Raw genomic sequence first — 24,360 nt, forward strand, 5'->3', positions numbered from 1 at the left:
GATCTGAACAAATATGGCGGCGCCTTTGCCGGCAGCATTAATACTTGCGATCATTGCTAGCAGAGTTAAGACATTGGTCCACATTTACTAAAAACAGTGCAGAGTGCCTGTATAGTGTGCAGTGGGGCGCCAGGTTCATGATTTCTGGCGCACGTTCTTCATGCATCTGGCGCCGCCTGCACTGCTCCGACAGAGTGCACCACATCTTAAATACAGAAAACTGGCACACGGCCCTTAGTAAATGTGTTCTTAAAGGAAACCTGTCATGCACTTTATGGCGGATATGATGTCACTAATCTGCAAGGGTTTGTTGGTCTACAGGACACACAGTTACCAGCAATGATCTGAAGTTACTGTCAGTGGACAGTACAAGTATCTAGTGATTGTATCGTATGGAGATGTGTAAGGTGCTGACCAACCACAGAGCAGAGGACGGGATTCTGTGTATTATAGTGATATTGGATACAAGGAGTCCCTGCTTCCCTGGGGATTGGTACTGCAGGAAAGCAGGGACTGCTTTGGCCAGGTCTTTTCATAGGCTAACCACAGTCCTGTGCCTTCATCAACATACTGAATTTCACTTACTTATTTTACAGATGAAAAAAATGGGATCAAACCAGGAAAAATCACATAGCAAATCCAGCAACATACAGGAGAAGAAAAGAAACTTAAAGAAGATTTAATAAATTCGCTATTTGATATATTTCAGTCAAATCTGTCTCCCAAAAACGTGTGTGTTATATATTCGGTGACTTTTATTTTTGGAAGATATTGTTACACATCATGTATTAAAGAGAAGATGTATAGTTTACCTAAATACTATATACAATATTCTCTGCCTCTAGAATTTCTATATTTGTACAGGCAGTCCCCTACTTAAGGACACTCGACTTACAGACAACCCATAGTTACAGACAGACCCCTCTGACATTTGGTGAAGCTCTCTGGATGCTATTACTATATTCCCAGACTGCAATAATCAGCTGTTAGGTGTCTGTAATGAAGCTTTATTGATAATCCTTGGTCCCATTACAGCAAAAAATGTTTAAACTCCAATTGTCACTGGGGACAAATTTTTTTTTGTTTGGATCTACAATTATAAAATATACAGTTTCGACTTACATACAAATTCAACTTAAGAACAAACCTCCAGACCCTATCTTGTATGTAACCCGGGGACTGCCTGTATATGAATAAAGAATATTTTATGGCTTTTTTGCCTTATATACATTAGGCCTCTTTCACACAAAAGTGTAAACCGGTATCAAATGTACCGGTCCCCATAGACGCCTATGGGTCATCGGTCCCAATTACGTCCGTGTAAATGCACACTTACATTAGTGATACGTTGTGGATATTAGATTGTAATTACATAAGTAGCAAGTGATTCCGTGTATAATAGATCATAGAGCAATTCCCTATATTTTAGAAATCAGTTGTTAACATTACTTTACAGTGTATTAATAATTAAAAAAACATATCTTTTTAAGACTTTTTTTGCTTATGTGTGTTCCACTTAGTGCTGCTTTGGACATTGGGCAGAATCACCCTCCTTCCCTCTCTAGCGGTTGTCAGTAAAGACACTTATTACTTAATCTGTATACAGCCTATACATTAACATGCACTGCAGAGTCTCTGCTCCTTTCCTGACAAGCAGGCAGAAACTCCATTGGTTGCCCTGCAGAGATGTAAAGACCAGGTTCTGAGAAGTATCCACATGCTCTCCACTCGTCAACTGGACCACAGGACTGGCGCATAGCAATTGTGGTGCCAATATTTAAAAAAGGGTCAAAAAGCGATTCTGGAAACTATAGACTTGTGAGTCTAACATCAGTCGCTGGGAAAATATTTGAGGGGTTTATTAGAGATGCTATCCTGGAATATCAATGTGCATAACCTTATAAATCGGCATCAGCATGGGTTTGGGAAGGATCGGTCCTGTCAGACTGATTTGATTGGCTTCTATGAGGAGGTGAGTTCCAGCTTGGATCTGTTTGGAGACATTGGGGGTCATTTACAAAGGGCTCGATTCGCGTTTTCCCGACGTGATGCCCGAATATTTCCGATTTGCGCCGATATCCCCTGAATTGCCCCGGGATTTTGGCGCACGCGATCGGATTGTGGCGCATTGGTGCTGGCATGGGAGGGCGTGGCCGAACGAAAACCCGACGGATTCGTAAAAACCGCCGCATTTGAAAAAAAAGAAATGTGTCGCGGAACTTGCACTTACCTTCACTAGGAATAGGCCGGTGTACTTGAGTGCATTCCGATGCTCTTCAGCGCAGCAGTGCCACCTGGTGGACATCGGAGGAACTGCCTTAATGAATCCCGTCCGGACCCGAATCCACCGCAGAGAACGCGCCGCTGGATCGCGAATGGACCGGGAAGTAAATCTGCCCCATTGGATACAGTGGTGCATAAAAGGTAGGTACATAAAATGAGACTGCTGGGACTTGGAGAAAATCTGAGTATTTGGGTAAACAAATGGCTTAGTGATCGAAAACAGAGGGTGGTCATTAATGGCACGTTATGAGATTGGGTTGACGTTACCAGTGGGGGCCCAAGGGATCAGTATTGGGGTTACTTTTTAATATTTTCATTAATAACCTCTTAAAGGGTTAACAAAGTAGAATTTCTATATTTGCAGATAATACTAAGCTCTGTAATGTAATTAATACAGAGGAGGATAGTATAACATCACAGAGGGATATGTGTAAATTGGGGGCTGGGCTGACAAATGGCAGATGAGGTTTAATGTAGATAAATACAAGGTTGTATACTTGGGTCAAGGAAATTAAAATTATTACCGTATATACTTGAGTATAAGCCGACCCGAGTATAAGCCGAGACCCCTAATTTTACAGTCAAAAACTGGGAAAACCTATTGACTCGAGTATATAACGAGGGTGGGAAATGCATTGGTCACAGACCCCCCCCAGTATGTAGCCAGCCTGCCCCCAGTAGTATACAGCTTGCCCCCAGTAGTATACAGCCAGTCCCCAGTAGTATACAGCCAGTCCCCAGTAGTATACAGCACTGCCCCCAGTAGTATACAGCACTGCCCCCAGTAGTATACAGCACTTCCCCCAGTAGTATACAGCACTTCCCCCAGTAGTATACAGCACTGCCCCCAGTAGTATACAGCACTGCCCCCAGTAGTTTACAGCTTGCCTACAGTAGTATACAGCACTTCCCCTAGTAGTATACAGCACTGCCCCCAGTAGTATACAGCACTGCCCCCAGTAGTTTACAGCTTGCCTACAGTAATATACAGCCTGCCCCCAGTAGTATACAGCCTGCCCCCAGTAGTATAGAGTCACCGCAGCCGCTCCAGTAGTATACAGCACAGCCCAGCATTAAAAGAAAATAATAAACTTATATACTCACCCTCCGGTGGCCCCGACGTGCAGCTCTGCTCCCCCGATGTCCGTGCGGATCCTCTTCCGGCTTCCGCGCCGTCTTCTTTCTTCTCTAACTTTGTGCTGGGCGCCCCACCATTGTTCTCCCCCGGACGGCGCCTAGTATGACGCGCCGCTGCTGACGTCATACTAGAGGAGAGGAGGTTCTACCATCACCATAGACAGGGGGCATCCTCTACATCTAGAGGAGAGGTGGTTCTACCATCACCATAGACAGGGGACATCCTCTACACCTAGAGGAGAGGAGGTTCTATCATCACCATAGACAGGGGCATCCTCTACACCTAGAGGAGAGGTGGTACTATCATCACCATTGACAGGAGGCATCCTCTACATCTAGAGGAGAGGTGGTTCTACCATCACCATAGACAGGGGGCATCCTCTACACCTAGAGGAGAGGAGGTTCTACCTTCACCATAGACAGGGGCATCCTCTACACCTAGAGGAGAGGAGGTTCTACCATCACCCTAGACAGAGGGCATCCTCTACACCTAGAGGAGAGGAGGTTCTACCATCACCATAGACAGGGGGCATCCTCTACACCTAGAGGAGAGGCAGATCTACCATCTCCATAGACAGGGGGCATCCTCTACACCTAGAGGAGAGGTGGTTCTACCATCACCATAGACAGGGGGCATCCTCTACACCTAGAGGAGAGGAGGTTCTACCATCACCATAGACAGGGGGCATCCTCTACACCTAGAGGAGAGGTGGTTCTACCATCACCATAGACAGGGGGCATCCTCTACACCTAGAGGAGAGGCGGTTCTACCATCACCATAGACAGGGACATCCTCTACACCTGGAGGAGAGGAGGTTCTACCATCACCATAGACAGGTGGCATCCTCTGCACCTAGAGGAGAGGTGGTTCTACCATCACCATAGACAGGGGGCATCCTCTACACCTAGAGGAGAGGTGGTTCTACCATCACCATAGACAGGGGACATCCTCTACACCTAGAGGAGAGGAGGTTCTACCATCACAATAGACAGGGGGCATCCTCTACACCTAGAGGTTAGGCCATTCTACCATCACCATAGACAGGGGACATCCTCTACACCTAGAGGAGATGCAGTACAACCATCACCATAGACAGAGGGCATCCTGTACACCAAGAGAAGAGGAGGTTCTACCATCACCATAGACAGGGGCATCCTCTACATATAGAGGAGAGGAGGTTCTACCATCACCATAGACAGGGGGCATCCTCTACACCTAGAGGAGAGGCGGTTCTACCATCACCATAGACAGGGGGCATCCTCTACACCTAGAGGAGAGGAGGTTCTACCATCGCCATAGACAGGGGGCATCCTGTACACCTAGAGAAGAGGAGGTTCTACCATCACCATAGACAGGGGGCATCCTGTACACCTAGAGAAGAGGAGGTTCTACCATCACCATAGACAGGGGCATCCTCTACACATAGAGGAGAGGTGGTTCTACCATCACCATAGACAGGGGGCATCCTCTACACCTAGAGGAGAGGAGGTTCTACCATCACCATAGACAGGGGGCATCCTCTACACCTAGAGGAGAGGAGGTTCTACCATCACCATAGACAGGGGGCATCCTCTACACCTAGAGGAGAGGTGGTACTATCATCACCATTGACAGGGGGCATCCTCTACATCTAGAGGAGAGGTGGTTCTACCATCACCATAGACAGGGGGCATCCTCTACACCTAGAGGAGAGGCGGTTCTACCATCACCATAGACAGGGGACATCCTCTACACCTAGAGGAGAGGAGGTTCTATCATCACCATAGACAGGGGCATCCTCTACACCTAGAGGAGAGGTGGTACTATCATCACCATTGACAGGAGGCATCCTCTACATCTAGAGGAGAGGTGGTTCTACCATCACCATAGACAGGGGGCATCCTCTACACCTAGAGGAGAGGAGGTTCTACCTTCACCATAGACAGGGGCATCCTCTACACCTAGAGGAGAGGAGGTTCTACCATCACCCTAGACAGAGGGCATCCTCTACACCTAGAGGAGAGGAGGTTCTACCATCACCATAGACAGGGGGCATCCTCTACACCTAGAGGAGAGGTGGTTCTACCATCACCATAGACAGGGGGCATCCTCTACACCTAGAGGAGAGGAGGTTCTACCATCACCATAGACAGGGGGCATCCTCTACACCTAGAGGAGAGGTGGTTCTACCATCACCATAGACAGGGGGCATCCTCTACACCTAGAGGAGAGGCGGTTCTACCATCACCATAGACAGGGACATCCTCTACACCTGGAGGAGAGGAGGTTCTACCATCACCATAGACAGGGGGCATCCTCTACACCTAGAGGAGAGGAGGTTCTACCATCACCATAGACAGGGGACATCCTCTACACCTAGAGGAGAGGAGGTTCTACCATCACCATAGACAGGGGGCATCCTCTACACCTAGAGGTTAGGCCATTCTACCATCACCATAGACAGGGGACATCCTCTACACCTAGAGGAGATGCAGTACAACCATCACCATAGACAGAGGGCATCCTGTACACCGAGAGAAGAGGAGGTTCTACCATCACCATAGACAGGGGCATCCTCTACATATAGAGGAGAGGAGGTTCTACCATCACCATAGACAGGGGACATCCTCTACACCTAGAGGAGAGGCGGTTCTACCATCACCATAGACAGGGGGCATCCTCTACACCTAGAGGAGAGGAGGTTCTACCATCGCCATAGACAGGGGGCATCCTGTACACCTAGAGAAGAGGAGGTTCTACCATCACCATAGACAGGGGCATCCTCTACACATAGAGGAGAGGTGGTTCTACCATCACCATAGACAGGGGGCATCCTCTACACCTAGAGGAGAGGAGGTTCTATCATCACCATAGACAGGGGGCATCCTCTACACCTAGAGGATAGGCCATTCTACCATCACCATAGACAGGGGACATCCTCTACACCTAGAGGAGAGGCAGTACAACCATCACCATAGACAGAGGGCATCCTGTACACCAAGAGAAGAGGAGGTTCTACCATCACCATAGACAGGGGCATCCTCTACATATAGAGGAGAGGAGGTTCTACCATCACCATAGACAGGGGACATCCTCTACACCTAGAGGAGAGGCGGTTCTACCATCACCATAGACAGGGGGCATCCTCTACACCTAGAAGAGAGGAGGTTCTACCATCACCATAGACAGGGGGCATCCTGTACACCTAGAGAAGAGGAGGTTCTACCATCACCATAGACAGGGGCATCCTCTACACATAGAGGAGAGGAGGTTCTACCATCACCTTAGACAGGGGGCATCCTCTACACCTAGAGGAGAGGTGGTTCTACCATCACCATAGACAGGAGGCATCCTCTACACATAGAGGAGAGGTGGTTCTACCATCACCATAGACAGGGGACATCCTCTGCACCAAGAGGAGAGGAGGTTCTACCATCACCGTAGACAGGGGACATCCTCTACACCTAGAGGAGAGGAGGTTCTACCATCACCATAGACAGGGGGCATCCTCTACACCTAGAGGAGAGGCGGTTCTACCATCACCATAGACAGGGGACATCCTCTACACCTAGAGGAGAGGAGGTTCTACCATCACCATAGACAGGGGGCATCCTCTACACCTAGAGGAGAGGCGGTTCTACCATCACCATAGACAAGGGGGCATCCTCTACACCTAGAGGAGAGGCGGTTCTACCATCACTATAGACAGGGGGCATCCTCTACACCTAGAGGAGAGGCGGTTCTACCATCACCATAGACAGGGGACATCCTCTACACCTAGAGGAGAGTTGGTTCTACCATCACCATAGACAGGGACATCCTCTACACCTAGAGGAGAGGAGGTTCTACCATCACCATAGACAAGGGGGCATCCTCTACACCTAGAGGAGAGGCGGTTCTACCATCACTATAGACAGGGGGCATCCTCTGCACCTAGAGGAGAGGCAGTTCTACCATCACCATAGACAGGTGGCATCCTCAGCACCTAGAGGAGACGAGGTTCTACCATCACCATAGACAAGGGGGCATCCTCTACACCTAGAGGAGAGGCGGTTCTACCATCACTATAGACAGGGGGCATCCTCTACACCTAGAGGAGAGGCAGTTCTACCATCACCATAGACAGGTGGCATCCTCTGCACCTAGAGGAGACGAGGTTCTACCATCACCATAGACAGGGGGCATCCTCTACACCTAGAGGAGAGGCAGTTCTAGTTCTACCATCACCATAGACAGGGGGCATCCTCTACACCTAGAGGAGAGGAGGTTCTACCATCACCATAGACAGGGGACATCCTCTACACCTAGAGGAGAGGAGGTTCTACCATCACCATAGACGGGGGGCATCCTCTACACCAGTGATGGCTAACCTATGGCACTAGTGCCAGAGGCGGCACTCAGAGCCCTTTCTGTGGGCACTCAGGCCATCACCAGAGAGGACTCCAGGTATCTTCCTGCAGTCCCAGACAGCCCAGGACTTGCTGTGCACAGAGCTATTTTGAAGTGACAGCTCTACCTGGGACTATTTTCTGCTTTATTGGTGTCCCCAGGGTGCTGCTATCAATGAAAACTGTGACAAAGAAGGGAGTATAAATCGCAAATTAAATATCTGTGTTGGCACTTTGCGATAAATAAGTGGGTCTTTGTTGTAGTTTGGGCACTCGGTCTCTAAAAGGTTTGCCATCACTGCTCTACACCTAGAGGAGAGGCAGTTCTACCATCACCATAGACAGGGGGTATCCTCTACACCTAGAGGAGAGGAGGTTCTACCATCACCATAGACAGGGGACATCCTCTACACCTAGAGGAGAGGAGGTTCTACCATCACCATAGACAGGGGGTATCCTCTACACCTAGAGGAGAGGTGGTTCTACCATAGACATGGATTCTTTGCTGTAGGAGCAGTGAGACCATTGAAATCCCTGCCTCAAGATGTCTTAAAGGATATTCCCATCTGGGCATTTACATTTAATTAAATTCATTTGCCTTATGTAAACATTTCTTCAATTGGATTTTAATAAAAAAAAATGTTCCTGTGTGAAGATAATTTCTTATAAATGTAGTCATGTTGTCCCTTAGAAACCAGATAGCTTCCTCGGATACGACCACCTCACACTCTGGCAGCGGTGGCCAGACTTGTGCTATAGAGTCCTGCCGGACCACCACGATTCACCAATCATTACCACAGGGTGGCTGTGGGACATGTAGTAATTCCCAGACATTTTATATACAATAACCTTTTGTTTCTTTGTGCAATCCCTCCAGCAGAGGTGGCCGTATCCAAGGAAGCTATCTGGTTTCTAAGGGACAACATGACTACATTTATGAGAAATTATCTTCACACAGGAACATTTTTTTTAATAACATCTAATTGAAGAAATGTTTATATATGGAAGATTATTGAAACTGAATGTGAGTGCCCAGACGAGAATACCCCTTTTGATAGCTGAAAATTTGAACATGTTCAAGAGGGGCCTGGGTGCCCTTCAAGAGAGCAATACTATAACATTGTAAGGGAATAATACTTTTTGTTAGTAGTTTCTATTGATCCAGGTAGTTATTCCGACCGCAATATTAGGGGTCGGGAAGGAATTTTCCTTTGCTTTGGGCCAAACTTTTACTATGATACTATGACCTGCACATAGCGATACCTCAAGTGGCCAATACTATACTATGTGTATATATGTATCTTCCTGTATATAAGCATCTCCCTGTGTATATGTGTGTATATGTATATACACTCACCGGCCACTTTATTAGGTACACCTGTCCAACTGCTCGTTAACACTTAATTTCTAATCAGCCAATCACATGGCGGCAACTCAGTGCATTTAGGCATGTAGACATGGTCAAGACAATCTCCTGCAGTTCAAACCGAGCATCAGTATGGGGAAGAAAGGTGATTTGATGCCTTTGAACGTGGCATGGTTGTTGGTGCCAGAAGGGCTGGTCTGAGTATTTCAGAAACTGCTGATCTACTGGGATTTTCACGCACAACCATCTCTAGGGTTTACAGAGAATGGTCCGAAAAAGAAAAAACATCCAGTGAGCGGCAGTTCTGTGGGTGGAAATGCCTTGTTGATGCCAGAGGTCAGAGGAGAATGGGCAGACTGGTTCAAGCTGATAGAAAGGCAACAGTGACTCAAATCGCCACCCGTTACAACCAAGGTAGGCAGAAGAGCATCTCTGAACGCACAGTACGTCGAACTTTGAGGCAGATGGGCTACAGCAGCAGAAGACCACACCGGGTGCCACTCCTTTCAGCTAAGAACAGGAAACTGAGGCTACAATTTGCACAAGCTCATCGAAATTGGACTGTAGAAGATTGGAAAAACGTTGCCTGGTCTGATGAGTCTCGATTTCTGCTGCGACATTCGGATGGTAGGGTCAGAATTTGGCGTCAACAACATGAAAGCATGGATCCATCCTGCCTTGTATCAACGGTTCAGGCTGGTGGTGGTGGTGTCATGGTGTGGGGAATATTTTCTTGGCACTCTTTGGGCCCCTTGGTACCAATTGAGCATTGTTACAACGCCACAGCCTACCTGAGTATTGTTGCTGACCATGTCCATCCCTTTATGACCACAATGTACCCAACATCTGATGGCTACTTTCAGCAGGATAATGCACCATGTCATAAAGCTGGAATCATCTCAGACTGGTTTCTTGAACATGACATTGAGGTCACTGTACTCAAATGGCCTCCACAGTCACCAGATCTCAATCCAATAGAGCATCTTTGGGATGTGGTGGAACGGGAGATTCGCATCATGGATGTGCAGCCGAGAAATCTGCGGCAACTGTGTGATGCCATCATGTCAATATGGACCAAAATCTCTGAGGAATGCTTCCAGCACCTTGTTGTATCTATGCCACGAAGAATTGAGGCAGTTCTGAAGGTAAAAGGGGTCCAACCCGTTACTAGCATGGTGTACCTAATAAAGTGGCCGGTGAGTGTATATACATCCTGTGTGTATATATGTGGTGTGTATATATATATATATATATATATATATATATATATATATATATATATATATATCCTGTGGGTGTATATATAAATCCTGTGTGTATATGTGTGAGGTGTGTGTGTGTGTGTGTATATATCCTGTGTGTATATGTGGTATGAGTATATACACATCCTGTGGGTGTATATATATCCTGTGGGTGTATGTGCGGGCTATACATGGAGCACTGGTGACCTCCGCCTCTCCCCCGTCACCATGTCTCCGCCTCAGTGCCGGGGCTCGGCTGTCTCCAGCTGCCGGTGAGGAGGAGAGGCGGTTGGTACCGGTGCAGTCAGTCCGGGCCGCCATGTTGTGGGCTGAGGGGCTGCTGCTCTCCTTCAGCAGTGTGTTTGTGCTGCTCCTCCTGGTGACCCGCAGCCCGCAGCTCTCCTCCCTGCTGAGCGGCGGCCTCTACCTCCTCCTCGTCCTCTTCAGGTTTGAGCCGGTTCCGGTGTCCCGGGCACAGCACGTCCTGAAGCCCCGGGGGCAGGTGTCCGCCATCGCCCACAGAGGAGGCGCGCACGATGCCCCGGAGAACACCCTAGCCGCCATCAGACTGGTCAGTATTCACACGGCCGGACACTGCGGCTTAAAGGGCTCCTCCACTCTCAATGGGGGGATAGTAACCTGAACTAGCAGACTGCTCTACAGCATAAGCAGGGAGCAGCTTTATAATATTTATAGGAAAAAGTTTCCGATATTTAAAAAATGGGTCTCCTTCCCTCCTGTCACCCCGAGACCCTCAGCTGCCATTGGAGCTGCAGATGTTATATAAGGGTTACACTAATTCTGAAAAATGACATAATTTTTACTTTAGATCTGTTAGGATCATTTCACACCGTGTTTTGCCTCCTGCTAGGAGCTTTTTCCGTTCCTTCATGGCCGCTCTGTGACTAGTCTATGATTCATGTGGCGACCGCAGTGCAGAGAGCAGGACATGAGGGTCTTACTGATGTATGATGGGAGTCCCTGCTTCCCAGCTGTGATAATGATCCTATATCACTATGATGCAGACATATGTGTGACAGGACGCCCCTCTGTGGTTCACTTGTGTTTCTAAACAAAATTCATCAGGGACATGTGAACCAGGCGAAGGCATCAGAAGAAGATCACTACGTACAGATCATGGAAATCGACCCGTAAAGTGGTGTGGTGTGGGGGACTGACTGGCCTATGGCTCCCTATTATATATTTAATAGAGCCGGCTCTTCTTAGTGAGCGGAGCCTAATGATCCAGCTCACTAAGAAGAGCCGGACTTCCCATCACTATTGTACAGTCAGGCGGGTACAGGAGGGCAGAGGGGTTCACCCTTTTCACCCCTCCCACCTCCACCCAGCCGGAATGATCGTGTGCGTTAGACCTTACCGGTAGACAACCTATAAGACACCGTGTTCCCCCTTGAGATTTTTTTTTGCTGCGCCTTCACCATTCTCGCCCCCTATGATTCCAGTCTATGGCGGAGCTGGATTAAACCTTGTGCACTGTATAATCTCTCGTCCTTCCAGGCGGCACAGAACGGAGCGGCGGCCGTGGAGCTGGACCTGGAGTTTACTAAAGACGGAGTGCCTATCCTCATGCACGATGACACGGTAGAAAGGACGACCGATGGCTCTGGTAAGCTGAGGGACCTCACCTTCGATGAAGTCAGAAAACTGAATCCTGCCGCTAACCATCGCTTACGGTGAGTGCGACAAAGTAACAGCACCGCAGCTGAAGAAAGGGCAACAGCAAGACCGGGCCACTATAATGCTACATTGTTATATGGCACAGCACTTTACAGATCATAGAGTACATTACAAATAACATAACAATGTGGTCAGATTAAACAATAGAAACCAGCGCCCTGCTCACAAGAGCTTACAATCTATGCGATGCTTGTGCTATAGTCCAGTGCCATGTTCTCCCAGCCATGGAGACTGGTTTGATGTTACATGCGGTAAGTTCTGGTGATGTTTATTGATCCAATTGAACCACCACCAACATATCCCCCCTGGTACCTCTCCTGGTAGATAGCTGCCATCCCCCTGGGTTGGAGAGAAGTTACTTTATGTACAAGAGGAAGAGCGTTGCTATGATCGGTCTTCACTCTCTTCTTTGCGGAGAAGGATTTAGGACTCATCATAGCAACGCTCCTCATCTTGTGTATATATATATATATATATGAGAGAGACAACTCAATATTTGTATGTATGTACGAGGACGTCTTCAGGCAAAACCTGTATATCCAGTGTGCGGACATGTGAGAGCTCCGGCGTCCATCTAATAATAGATGCCGGCACATGTAGCGTCGCTATCTGCGATATGTAAGATAACCACATACCTGGTGTACTATCCATTGTGCAAAGTCTACAAGCTGTGTCATAGTCCAGCACTGAACAGTGTAAGGATCACCATAAGATACTTGTCAGCCAATCATCTCATGTGTATGATGGGGTCCTGACTGTACCGGTCACATGAATGGGAAATAGAAAGCAAATGTGGCAGTTAAAACATAACTTTTACTAATATATTAAAATGGTTCAATAAGACCCTATTAATCCATGCTTGAATGGCGCCGCCAAAGCACCAAAGTAATCGTGTCACACAGTGCAGTGTAACATGTAGAGGGGCTTAGGTGTGGGGTATTAGTACTAATACATAACTATGTACACATTGGATAAATAATACACAAGAAAAATGGAAGGATCTCACCAATTCTTGTCGTATGTAGATTACGGTCCCCACAGTACAGGAGATTCACCTGGGATATGTCGGTCTCTTGCGTGTCCCTAGTGCGTCTGTACCTATTGCCCGGACCGTTGCTCCCGTCCTAACAAGGACGGTCCCACACTTACCCTACAGGCTAATCTGTCCCTAGATGATCGCAGGAGACAAAAAAGCAAAAAAATATATATATATATATATATATTCGGGATATATTTTTTTGCTTTTTTGTCTCCTGCGATCATCTAGGGACAGATTAGCCTGTAGGGTAAGTGTGGGACCGTCCTTGTTAGGACGGGAGCAACGGTCCGGGCAATAGGTACAGACGCACTAGGGACACGCAAGAGACCGACATATCCCAGGTGAATCTCCTGTACTGTGGGGACCGTAATCTACATACGACAAGAATTGGTGAGATCCTTCCATTTTTCTTGTGTATTATTTATCCAATGTGTACATAGTTATGTATTAGTACTAATACCCCACACCTAAGCCCCTCTACATGTTACACTGCACTGTGTGACACGATTACTTTGGTGCTTTGGCGGCGCCATTCAAGCATGGATTAATAGGGTCTTATTGAACCATTTTAATATATTAGTAAAAGTTATGTTTTAACTGCCACATTTGCTTTCTATTTTGAATTACTGTTTCTATGTGGTTAGCACTGGTCATGTTCTGGTAATTGATTAAGAGCTCGATTCCGCTTGCTAGTTGCAATACCAGTCTTTGGTCCCTGTATGTGTTTTCTTCATCCGACACCGACGAGGCCAGTTTTTGAATGATCATAATTTTGCTTAGTTTGTCACATGAATGGGTGTGCATGTTGGATTTCGGCATGCGTGATCCCTCTGTCCTATGGAGATTACTGTCAGACAATTTATGTAGAAGTCATTTACCCCCTCCCCCTTGATGGTGGGTGTATGGAGGGGCTTGGGAGAAACTAAATTTCCACCTAAAGACCTGCAGGGTATTGGAACTGGTAGTCTTGTAGTCATGCAGTTACATCCTCAGTTTCTTCTGTTTCATTATCAGGCCATATTTTAGAATAATGGTATAATATCACTCTTTTCTTTCTTCACAGGGACCAGTTTCGTGGTGAGAAAGTCCCAACTTTGAGGGAAGCCGTGGAAGAATGTCTCCATCACAATCTCAACATCTACTTTGATGTTAAAGGCCATGCGGCTCAGGTAATGTTACCCCATGGCGTAGCACATAAAGGTCTTCATTTTTGTCTAAAACTGGTTAATGATGTTTTATCCTAACCCGGCACCACTGATCCAGGTGCTTTTGATGTTCTGTACTGTGCAGAGCTGGAAGCAGACGGCGTCCGTGTCAATTTAGCCTTAAACGACCCCCTTAAGTGAATCGTTCCATGGTGGTGCTGTTGTGTTAACCCTGATCTGAAATTTATCACCTGACCTTAAAGGGGTGTTCCCATTTCCGCAAATAAATGTTAACGTTTGTATAATGGAAAGTTATGCAATTTTCCAATCTGCTTTCTGTATCAATTCCTAATGGTTTTCTGGATCTCTGCTTGCTGTCATTCTATAGAAAGCCTCATTGTTTACTTCCAGTGTATAGAAATCTGACCCTGGTCACACAGGTGCACGGCTCGTTATATCACACCGCTCTGATTACTCTCTGATACTAACGAGCCGTGCACCTGTGTGACCATGGACAGATTCCTATACACTGGAAGTAAATAATGAAGCTTTCTATAGAATGACAGCAAGCAGAGTTTTATTTTCTAAAAAGGGAATACACCTTTAAGGATTTGGTGGTTTTCCCACAAACTACATTTGATTGATTGTTGTGATCTGACCACTAGGACCTCCAATCATCACCTAAGCACTAAGAAACCCGGGCACCCATCTGACAATGAGGAGTGATGACGATCTCCACACATTCACTTCTAAAGAGACTTAAACGTAATATTGTGATTTCTGTGCAGATTTTTTGAAACTCCAGATTATATTGCAGATCTGTGTTGAAACACATGACGATTCTTGGTCTCCATAAGGTAAATGTGAGTCTATTTTCCAGGCTGCTGCAGCTCTCAGGCAGTTGTACATTGACTTCCCGCGCCTCTACAACTGCAGCGTCGTCTGTTCTTTTGAGCCAAGTGTCATTTATAAAGTAAGTGATCCCCTACATCCGCTGTAGTAATATAACAACACTAAAAGTCAAGTTGGGGGTGAATCGAGAAAGAAGGACATGATACAGGGGTGGAGTTCTGATTACCCCGCCCACACACAGTGATTGATTGACAGTGAGAGTCCTGATTACCCCCGCCCACACACAGTGATTGACAGTGAGAGTCCTGATTACCCCCGCCCACACACAGTGATTGGCAGCTCCCCTGTATCAGTGTGTATACACAGGAGGCTTGTAGCAGCTATTAATTTGCAGACTGTAGGAAATGTTAGACAGGAATAACTACAATATAGATCCACAGTAAAGAGCTTGTTGTTTGGCCCACAGATGAGACAAGCAGACATCAATGTGGTTACCGCCCTCACGCACAGGCCGTGGAGCCTCAGCCACCTTGGAGATGGTACACCTCGCTTTGACTCCATATGGAAGCATTACTTCTACGTTTCCATGGACGTCCTGCTGGACTGGGGGCTGCACCACATCCTGTGGAATCTCTGTGGAGTATCTGCCTTTCTGATGCAGAAGAATTTCATCTCAAAGTAAGGCAGGGTTACTTCTACACGGTGGGTGGAGTATTCGGGAGCCTCCTCATGGAGGGTCAGTGTTTGCATGGGCTTCAAATGGAAGTCCTGTCCGACTGTGAGACTGTGTCACAGTCCAAAACTTAGTGTATGGGATACATAGGCAGGCAAGTAGCAGGTAGCCTGAGCTGTGACTCTTCACCCCACACAGAGATTACGTGGAGAAGTGGAATAACCGAGGCGTGGAGGTGGTGGCATGGACGGTCAATTCAGCCGCCGAGAAGCTGCACAGCGAGCACGTCCTGCACAGTAACTTCATCACCGACAGCCTGGTGGAGGATTGTGACCCCCACTACTGAAACAACGAGGATTTCCAATCATTTTAAGATCATCAGTCTGTATCATTTCTGTTTGTTGATGATTTTCTACGTTCGGTCAATCCGCGCCCCCATCTAACTGCAGAGGAGCCTTCTGTCACCAGTGGTGGATGAAGTCTAATCTCATCATGTATGGAGGGTGCTATGTGTGATTAATCAGGAATAATAGGTGTATCAGTCACTACTATTGATTATTAGGATTGGCAATAAGACATGGATGGCTGCGGGAGACCCCTACCCATTATAGCCCCAGAACTCCTAGAGGGGACCAACCTGTTCTGGGGACTTCTGGTTTATGTTCTGTTTATAGCATTTAGTGGGTGTACAGAAGAAGAATAACCAAATAACTTATATTATGCAGATTTATACAGAACTGGAGACAGTAATATTTCTAGGACCACAAGCTCGATGCCGCAGTCTATGCTGCAACAAGACACTTTACTTACATCCACTGAACTTGATTCAAAGGAAACCTGTCAGGGGGATTTACATCCAAATCACAAGTCAGGCAGCATACACATTACACAAGCAGTATGTGCTGAAGGTGACCTGTAATGTAGCATCCCCCATTATATGACTCTTTGGAGGAGCAGGACCTCCCCCAGGACTCTGATTTGATATAGTGGGCATGGTTTTTTTTTTTTATTCAAGATGTTTCTACATTATGCTGCATTGGCAAGAATGTACAAAGACAGGATTGTTAACCAATTACTATCCATTGCAGGTCTGTAGGTGAAGTCCTCCTGACGGCTTCCCTTTAAGCTGCTCTTCTAGATAAGTCAGGCAAACACGGCTGACTACTTACTGTGGATATCTCCTGGCATCATGCTGAATACTTTGCTCCCATGTGGACACAAGGTTCTGCCAGATGAGCCCGAGCGCAGCTTCTTCTGTCTTTTCCCAGTGAAAATAAACCTGCACTTTGTGTTCAGTTTAATGGCTCCAAGGTCAACTAAATCGGCTTTAGTATAGGAAATGGTGAGGGATTGGATTCTCATAATCCACTGCCTTACCTGCCCATACACATGAATAATGGTAACCCATGACGTCACATATATCCCGGCGCTGGGAGGGAGATCTAGCCCCTGTGTTATTGGTTTTATACTACACACAGGTAAAATTTACAAAACTAGAAAGATTGTGTTTTTTCATCCAGATGCCCCCTGCGAGACTCCTGCCCATCTGTGTGTCTGCTCCTTCTCTTCCTATGGTGGGATACGGTCATCAGTCTTTCACAAACAATATCCAGAGGACAACCAAAACCTCTCCAAAAAAAACATTGTCCACTCCTGTGCCACAGACATAGTGAACAGAGGTTTCCACACCTGAGTGTCCATAATGTGGCTATAATTGGGGCAGATTTCTGAAAGTTTTCTAGTACTTGGCGCATCCTTAGGCCGATTGCACACAAAGTAGTTTTTTTTATGTTTGTTTTTAAGGCTGTGTGCTCCCCATACCATATAATACGTGTAACATACATCTTCAATGGGCTGTTTAAATGGCTGCATTGCTCACCGCATCATATTAAAGCGGTGAGGCTGTGCTGGTAAAGATAGGATATGTCCTCTCCCCTTCCGGATTTATGGGGGCATGGAAGAAGCGCTCACCCCCACACTCCGTCCTGCACCCGGCCACAGTCTGTATGCCTAGTGGCCCATGCCGGATGAGACAACCCATGCATCGTTACACCTCCTGATGCTTGTCTCACCTTGTGCCCAAATTTGGCACATTTTACACGACACTCCTGTACGAAACAAGGTGCTAAAGTCATCCTAAACACGCAGCCCTGTATGGATTCCATACAACCATTTCTGGGGTGAAACCGCTTTACTTTTGGCCTAGTAATCTACCTCACTTGCTTCCCCACATCTCGTAGATTTAGGATTAGTAATGATCACGTCTAAACAGGTGTTTCTAGGTGACTGTAGCAAAATATTCTCTGAGAAATGTCATCCTAGGGGTCACTGCTCATGTGAAGGGCTGATGCCAAGTTGTAGGAAGTATTTGGCTGTAGTTATTGGTGCTGTGGTTGGTGCAGGTAGGTATTAAAATCTAAGAAAGCCGATATTGTAATATGCCTAATGCAGAGGTGGACTCAAGGAAACTGCCTTGTTGCCCAAAGCAACCACTCGTAGCTGTGCCCTGAATGCCTCATTTATTGTGCCGGAGTATTTTAGGTTAATGGAGTTGTTCAGGAATAAGAAAAAGTTTCTCTCTCGTTCTAGAACCCCCTTGTAAGGGGAGAAGATACTTTGTTCCTAAAATAAATACATTTAGAACTTGACATCTGTTGTGTGGTTAATCAGAGCACCTTGGTCCAATGGTACATTTTGCCTAGAAAATACATTGCCTATTGCTTACACAAAGGCTCAGATCCTTTACTTTTCATTGGCCCAGATTTACTAAGGGCCGTGCGCCAGTTTTCTGTCAAACTTTGCATGTTATTTCTATTGCTAACTGTCTGCACAGGCATATAAAGTGCGTTTTAGCAAATGCAGTGGAAACGCAATATAACCTTAGCATGTGATGAAGGCTGAAGCCTTATGAATGGGTCAAAAACGCATCAAAAGACACAACGCAACGCATGAAGGTGCCCTGAATGGAGCAGGGAGTCCTCGCCGCCGCAGGTACCAACACTGAAGCCGATGGAGGCTACAGTGAACTCAATGAGGGAGATTGATCAGAACTCAGCTTTGATTAATAAACAGGTGTAGGAAAATGATAGCTGAGCTCTGATTGGTTTCCATGAGCAACAGTTCTGATTTCTGATACATCTCCGATTTGGCAGTTCTGTGCAGCACTGCATTAACTAGGTGCACCATATAAAGAATTATTAATATTAATTATCTCCGCTAGTGTCTCTGTAGATGGAAGCAAAGACTGAAGTGTTGGTCAGTGCAGGGGGATGAGGATAGGCCATCCAAAGTCATTCCTGGAAAACAACAAGTACAAATCCCATCCAAAAACTGCAGCACCAATGCATTTGGTTAAGAATATTTAACACTGTAGAAGGCAGTCCTGTAGCATGTAAATCAGAGGATGAAACTAAAAGCAATGTAATAAAAAAAAGAACAAAACCCAAAGCATTTTGAACAATATACGCCTTTTATTATATACCATGAAAGGTAAAACAGTATTTGCAATTTCCCCCCCTAATTATTGACCTGGAGTTATATACTCTGAAAAGATACAGAATCCTTCATGCAGAGGTTTTACATTTTTGCACATAAGCTATGGAATATACAACTGTACAATATTTACATAGTAAAACTTCAATCCAAATAGAAACAAACATTCTGGATTTACTAAAAAATAAATAAGAGCCTGATCCCCACACAAATGCCATGGCCAGGGCGGTCTATACCCTGCCCGCTAGCGCAGGGAACAGACGTAGTAATGGATCTGCCCACTAGGTGTCGCTGTACATTGGAAACACCAGATGAGTCTGTAAAATATTAATGTCATATTGAAAAACCACAAACTGCTTAAAAGACATAAAAAAGTAACGAATATTCCTAATATCGGAGCGCATGATTTAGACCAGCTAAATCTTGGGTGTGAGGTTTTTTTACATATATATTTTTGGGCTCTGCAAACCCTTAAAAAGAATGAAAATTTAGAAACAATTTCTGCTCAGTGCAAGAAACAAAGAAGGGCGAGATGATGGCCACAGCAAGGTCTGGTCCGTACACACACATTACGCCGCAGGCTCCAGAAAGAGGAAAATACTAAAACTTTACCTTCTCTTTGGAATCCAAAAATTCTAAGAACAACCCGAAACTGTGGAGTGAGGGTCCACATGTGAATGGATATCAAGCAGAATATAGTACAATACAGGGCCACAGCCAGAGCAAGGTTCCTCGGCTGTGGTAGAAATGCCGGATAAATGGGAATGTTCTAGGCTGCTATGGATCAAGATCAGGGCAGAATATCTGCAAGGTCACTAGTGGTTCAGCCCTTCCTTCAGCCTGGAAACAAGGCCAAAGCCAAACGTGGATCCAGGGAATATATTCTCGGCTTCAAAAGGTCTCAAAAACTGTACAAAGGGTCTTTATTTATCATGCAGACTTTCCATTGTGTGGGATGATCTGTAAAGATGCTTATGAACAATACACAGGGGGCACTGCCAGGTTAATGTTGGGGGGGCACCATCCTATGGCCAGCATAAGACTCGGGAGATGTGGGAACATGGCCATAAAACATGAAGGTGTTTCACCAGAACCAAGTCATATACATCCATCAGTAAGAGACATAGATCAGAGGACGTGGGTCAAGGTGGTTTGGTTTGTGGGTCTTTAGCCTATTAACACTTTGTTCTCACCGCTATGACACCGCTATGACATGATCACATAATACTGGTCGCCACCATAATTCTGACTTACTATCGCTTTAATACTTCAGACGGAAAAAAGGTAAAACTTTTTAGGGGTCTCCTAACCATTAACAATGGTCTGAAAATGTTGGGATCTACTCCCTTTGGGAAACAATGTAATACACAATATCCACATGTTACTGTATAGATCCTCGTATATCCAACCACAATTTGCCCTATATAAATAGGGCACAAAGTACAAAACATTTTAGAACTATTTTTTTTATGTACAGACATTACAGGGGGGTCTGGTCAAGACATCAAAAACAAAAAGAAATCCTACATCCTCACCATTCCCTGGTGTTCCCGCTCCAGTGTTCCTCAGGTTCCTACTATCTTCTGCTTCCGAATCTTTGCACAAGAAGTGCACAGAAACACCCGCTCAACCAATCGCTTGCTGAGGTTAATCACCGACAGCCAGTGATTGGATGAGCCGGTCTTCCTGTGTACCAGGACACGGACAGTAGTGAAGATCTGAGGAGCAGTGGTAGTAAGCATCATCTCTTTTTACTTTAATTTTTTACTTTTTGTTTTTACCACTTTTCTTTTAAAATTAAAATTGAAAAATTAAAAAAAATAAGAACCGGTTTTAACGCTACAATCTCTAGGTTTACCAGGTGTGACCTCCATCAGTGAGGATAGATGTATATTTTATACAAGAATAACAAAAAAGCCGGAAGATATATACGGTATATATTTATTATGTAATATATGGGGCAACTTTGCTACCAAAACATTGTGGGGAAAGGTGGCAAATCAAATCAAGACGGACAATCTAAGGTTTTCCCTTCACTTTGCCCAACGCTATTGTCATCTATCCACATAGAGAAGGATCTTGTCCCTATTATAGGTTGGTAATTGGCGTCAGGTGCCAGTGTACCGGTTACACTTATTTTATCAGATGGGTTATTTAAAGGAACACCCTGCGGCCTAGTAAACAAAGTTTGGGGGAAAGGCATCAGATATTTTGTGTCTTTGTGTAATACATACATTTGCACAGCTATACAATAATACACAACATCTGACACTGCGTCAGGACCACAGCGTCCCTTTAAATTCCCAATGGACGTCTACGCTACTCGTGTGGGAGTAGATTCTGTGTATGTGGGATACTACACCAAGAAGCTGATGAGATGTGTGCCCATACCTTATAGTGCTGGAATATTTAACCCTTTACATATATACAGTATACACACGCTCACTGTGTATAGCACCTTCTATTTCGGACACCAGTAAACGGCTTGTAGGCTAAATCTGTAAGGCAATTATCAAACTCCCATAGAGGACTAGTGACAGCCACAGCTTTTAACATGTTTTTTGAAGAGCACAGTAATAACATCACATACTCCATCACCCCAATAAGGAATCATTAACAAAAAATGTCTGACCAGTGTGTAATACCTCATTTTGCCTGTAGTGGCCACTGCAATCCCACAGCCACACATAGAAGGAAGGTTCCATATGGTCGGCCACTCGCACCTATACATTGTATATACAGTGATTGAGGTCCTGGGAGCGGATCATCCACCCAGCAGCAGAATCGGCCTTTAGGAAAATTGCAGTGACCGATTATGTCTGTTTAAGGCATAAATCCTAATGTTGTCCTATGCAGTGCCATACACCCGGCATTACTACATCGTGCATGGACGGATGCACTCGTCCGGTGTTACCAGCTGGAGGCGCTCTACACAACAGAAGTGTCTTAGCAGGCACAATAGTGTAATACCCCTGGCTGTGTGTAGCATCCATATAGCTGGTGCTACCTTATATATATGTATATAGGATTTATAGAAAATACAAAAACTGTACAGATGACATATTAGCTTATAGGTTCAGTATTCAGCGGTGATTCAGAGATTATCTGAACAGGGAATAAACCAGATTTCCTTACATCAGGGATTATACAGGAGCGCTATACATATAGGACCATCATGCAATGCCTGCACCTCCCCAGCTTTACCATCTATTGTACCATCTACATAGCTGCCTGGGATCACATGTGTGCACTATGGATATGGGAGGATATTTACAGTCCGGCAATGGTAAAAGAACATGAAATAAATAAACCGTGGGGCGGAGGATAGCACAGTGCTGTGAGGATACCATACGGTATGGGAAGTGGTGGATCCGATGTCACCACTTCAGGCATTTGCAGTCCAGGTAAAGGTTGGTCCTTTGACTCGTACCAGGAGTGATACTTGTAGATTCTCGCATCACAATCAGTCATGTTATTTCTTATTAGCGATTCTCCTCTTCCTTGTCGCTAGCATGTCATAGAAGGGATCTTTACTAATACTCGCTCTGTAGGAAGACAAAGTATGAGGAGATACATCAAAACGTGCTCCATTACAGATTGGGTGGGGGGTGCATTAGCTCCAAGACCACATCGGGTGGGGGGCGCATTAGCTCCAAGACCACATCGGGTGGGGGGCGCATTCGCTCCAAGACCACATCGGGTGGGGGGCGCATTCCCTCCAAGACCACATCGGGTGGGGGGCGCATTCCCTCCAAGACCACATCGGGTGGGGGGCGCATTCCCTCCAAGACCACATCGGGTGGGGGGCGCATTCCCTCCAAGACCACATCGGGTGGGGGGCGCATTCCCTCCAAGACCACATCGGGTGGGGGGCGCATTCCCTCCAAGACCACATCGGGTGGGGGGCGCATTCCCTCCAAGACCACATCGGGTGGGGGGCGCATTCCCTCCAAGACCACATCGGGTGGGGGGCGCATTCCCTCCAAGACCACATCGGGTGGGGGGCGCATTCCCTCCAAGACCACATCGGGTGGGGGGCGCATTCCCTCCAAGACCACATCGGGTGGGGGGCGCATTCCCTCCAAGACCACATCGGGTGGGGGGCGCATTCCCTCCAAGACCACATCGGGTGGGGGGCGCGTTCCCTCCAAGACCACATCGGGTGGGGGGCGCGTTCCCTCCAAGACCACATCGGGTGGGGGGCACGTTCCCTCCAAGACCACATCGGGTGGGGGGCGCATTCCCTTTAAGACTACATTGGGTGGGGGGCGCATTCCCTTTAAGACTACATTGGGTGGGGGGCGCATTCCCTGTAAGACTACATTGGGTGGGGGGCGCATTCCCTGTAAGACTGCATTGGGTGGGGGGCGCATTCCCTGTAAGACTGCATTGGGTGGGGGGCGCATTCCCTGTAAGACTACATCGGGTGGGAGAGTAAAATGCTGGGATTGCCGTCTCTTGTACTTCATTCATCTTTTCGGGCCAGGACTTACTTTATGGACTTGATCCACTCCTCTTTCTCCTCTGGTGTGGGGGCAGATATCCTGTACACCACGTGGTTTCCTTCCACCACTCTCCCGTCCGCTTCTGTTTTACAGGCTTTAATAACTTGGCCTTTGTGGCTTGGATTGAATAACTCAAAGCAGTTCTGTGATAATAAAAATGAAAGAAAAAAAACCATCATGACATGAAGGTTATTGCTGGTATGAGATGGGAAGCGGAGGTCCGGTATACATCATTGTGCGGCATAAAGGGGCGAATGACCCGCTACCTGCCCCTAATATACACCAAGTCATGGTGTAAAATCAGCTCCAAAACATGCAATAAAAATCTAATTTAATTGGTGTCTGAATTCAATGTCTGCCGTACATTGGCCAATACAACGTGCAAATTGTCAGAGGATTCACCCACAGAGTCCATACAAAAGCAAGGTCCAATCAGCTTCTCTATGAACCCTGTGCTGTTCCTCTGCTATTCATCATGGAAATTTATAAAGGTTGACAAGTGGATACTGTATTTGGATAGGTCTGCACAAACCCTTATAGTATCCAATGTAAGGGGAAAAT

The 24,360-nt window shown here is 46.3% G+C and overlaps 3 protein-coding genes across 5 annotated transcripts in view; 2 read left to right on the plus strand and 1 right to left on the minus strand.

The window, feature by feature from the left end:
• The window catches only part of VWA3A (von Willebrand factor A domain containing 3A), a 37,598-nt gene extending 36,136 nt beyond the window's left edge, over positions 1-1,462 (plus strand). For both annotated transcript variants that reach the window (XM_072120557.1, XM_072120558.1), the window contains exon 34: positions 597-1,462. In XM_072120557.1, the coding sequence (XP_071976658.1) occupies positions 597-634 (38 nt within the window). In that variant the 3' untranslated portion in view covers positions 635-1,462. The remainder of the gene's footprint in view (positions 1-596) is intronic.
• Positions 1,463-10,508: 9,046 nt separating this feature from the next.
• Positions 10,509-18,450, plus strand: GDE1 (glycerophosphodiester phosphodiesterase 1). The gene is made up of 6 exons (XM_072120559.1): positions 10,509-10,966; positions 11,914-12,089; positions 14,196-14,301; positions 15,158-15,250; positions 15,596-15,807; positions 16,001-18,450. Exons 1-6 carry the CDS (start codon positions 10,526-10,528, stop codon positions 16,146-16,148), a joined length of 1,176 nt encoding a protein of 391 aa, XP_071976660.1. The 5' UTR covers positions 10,509-10,525; the 3' UTR covers positions 16,149-18,450.
• An 802-nt stretch (positions 18,451-19,252) lies between these two features.
• The window catches only part of CYTH3 (cytohesin 3), an 84,838-nt gene continuing 79,730 nt past the window's right edge, over positions 19,253-24,360 (minus strand). For both annotated transcript variants that reach the window (XM_072120561.1, XM_072120562.1), the window contains exons 12-13: positions 23,788-23,942; positions 19,253-22,839 (exon numbers count right to left, since the gene is read on the minus strand). In XM_072120561.1, coding sequence (XP_071976662.1) covers positions 22,767-22,839; positions 23,788-23,942 — 228 coding nt within the window. In that variant the 3' untranslated portion in view covers positions 19,253-22,766. The remainder of the gene's footprint in view (positions 22,840-23,787; positions 23,943-24,360) is intronic.

This window comes from Engystomops pustulosus, chromosome 8 (assembly GCF_040894005.1).
Source record: "Engystomops pustulosus chromosome 8, aEngPut4.maternal, whole genome shotgun sequence".
NCBI lineage: Eukaryota > Metazoa > Chordata > Amphibia > Anura > Leptodactylidae > Engystomops > Engystomops pustulosus.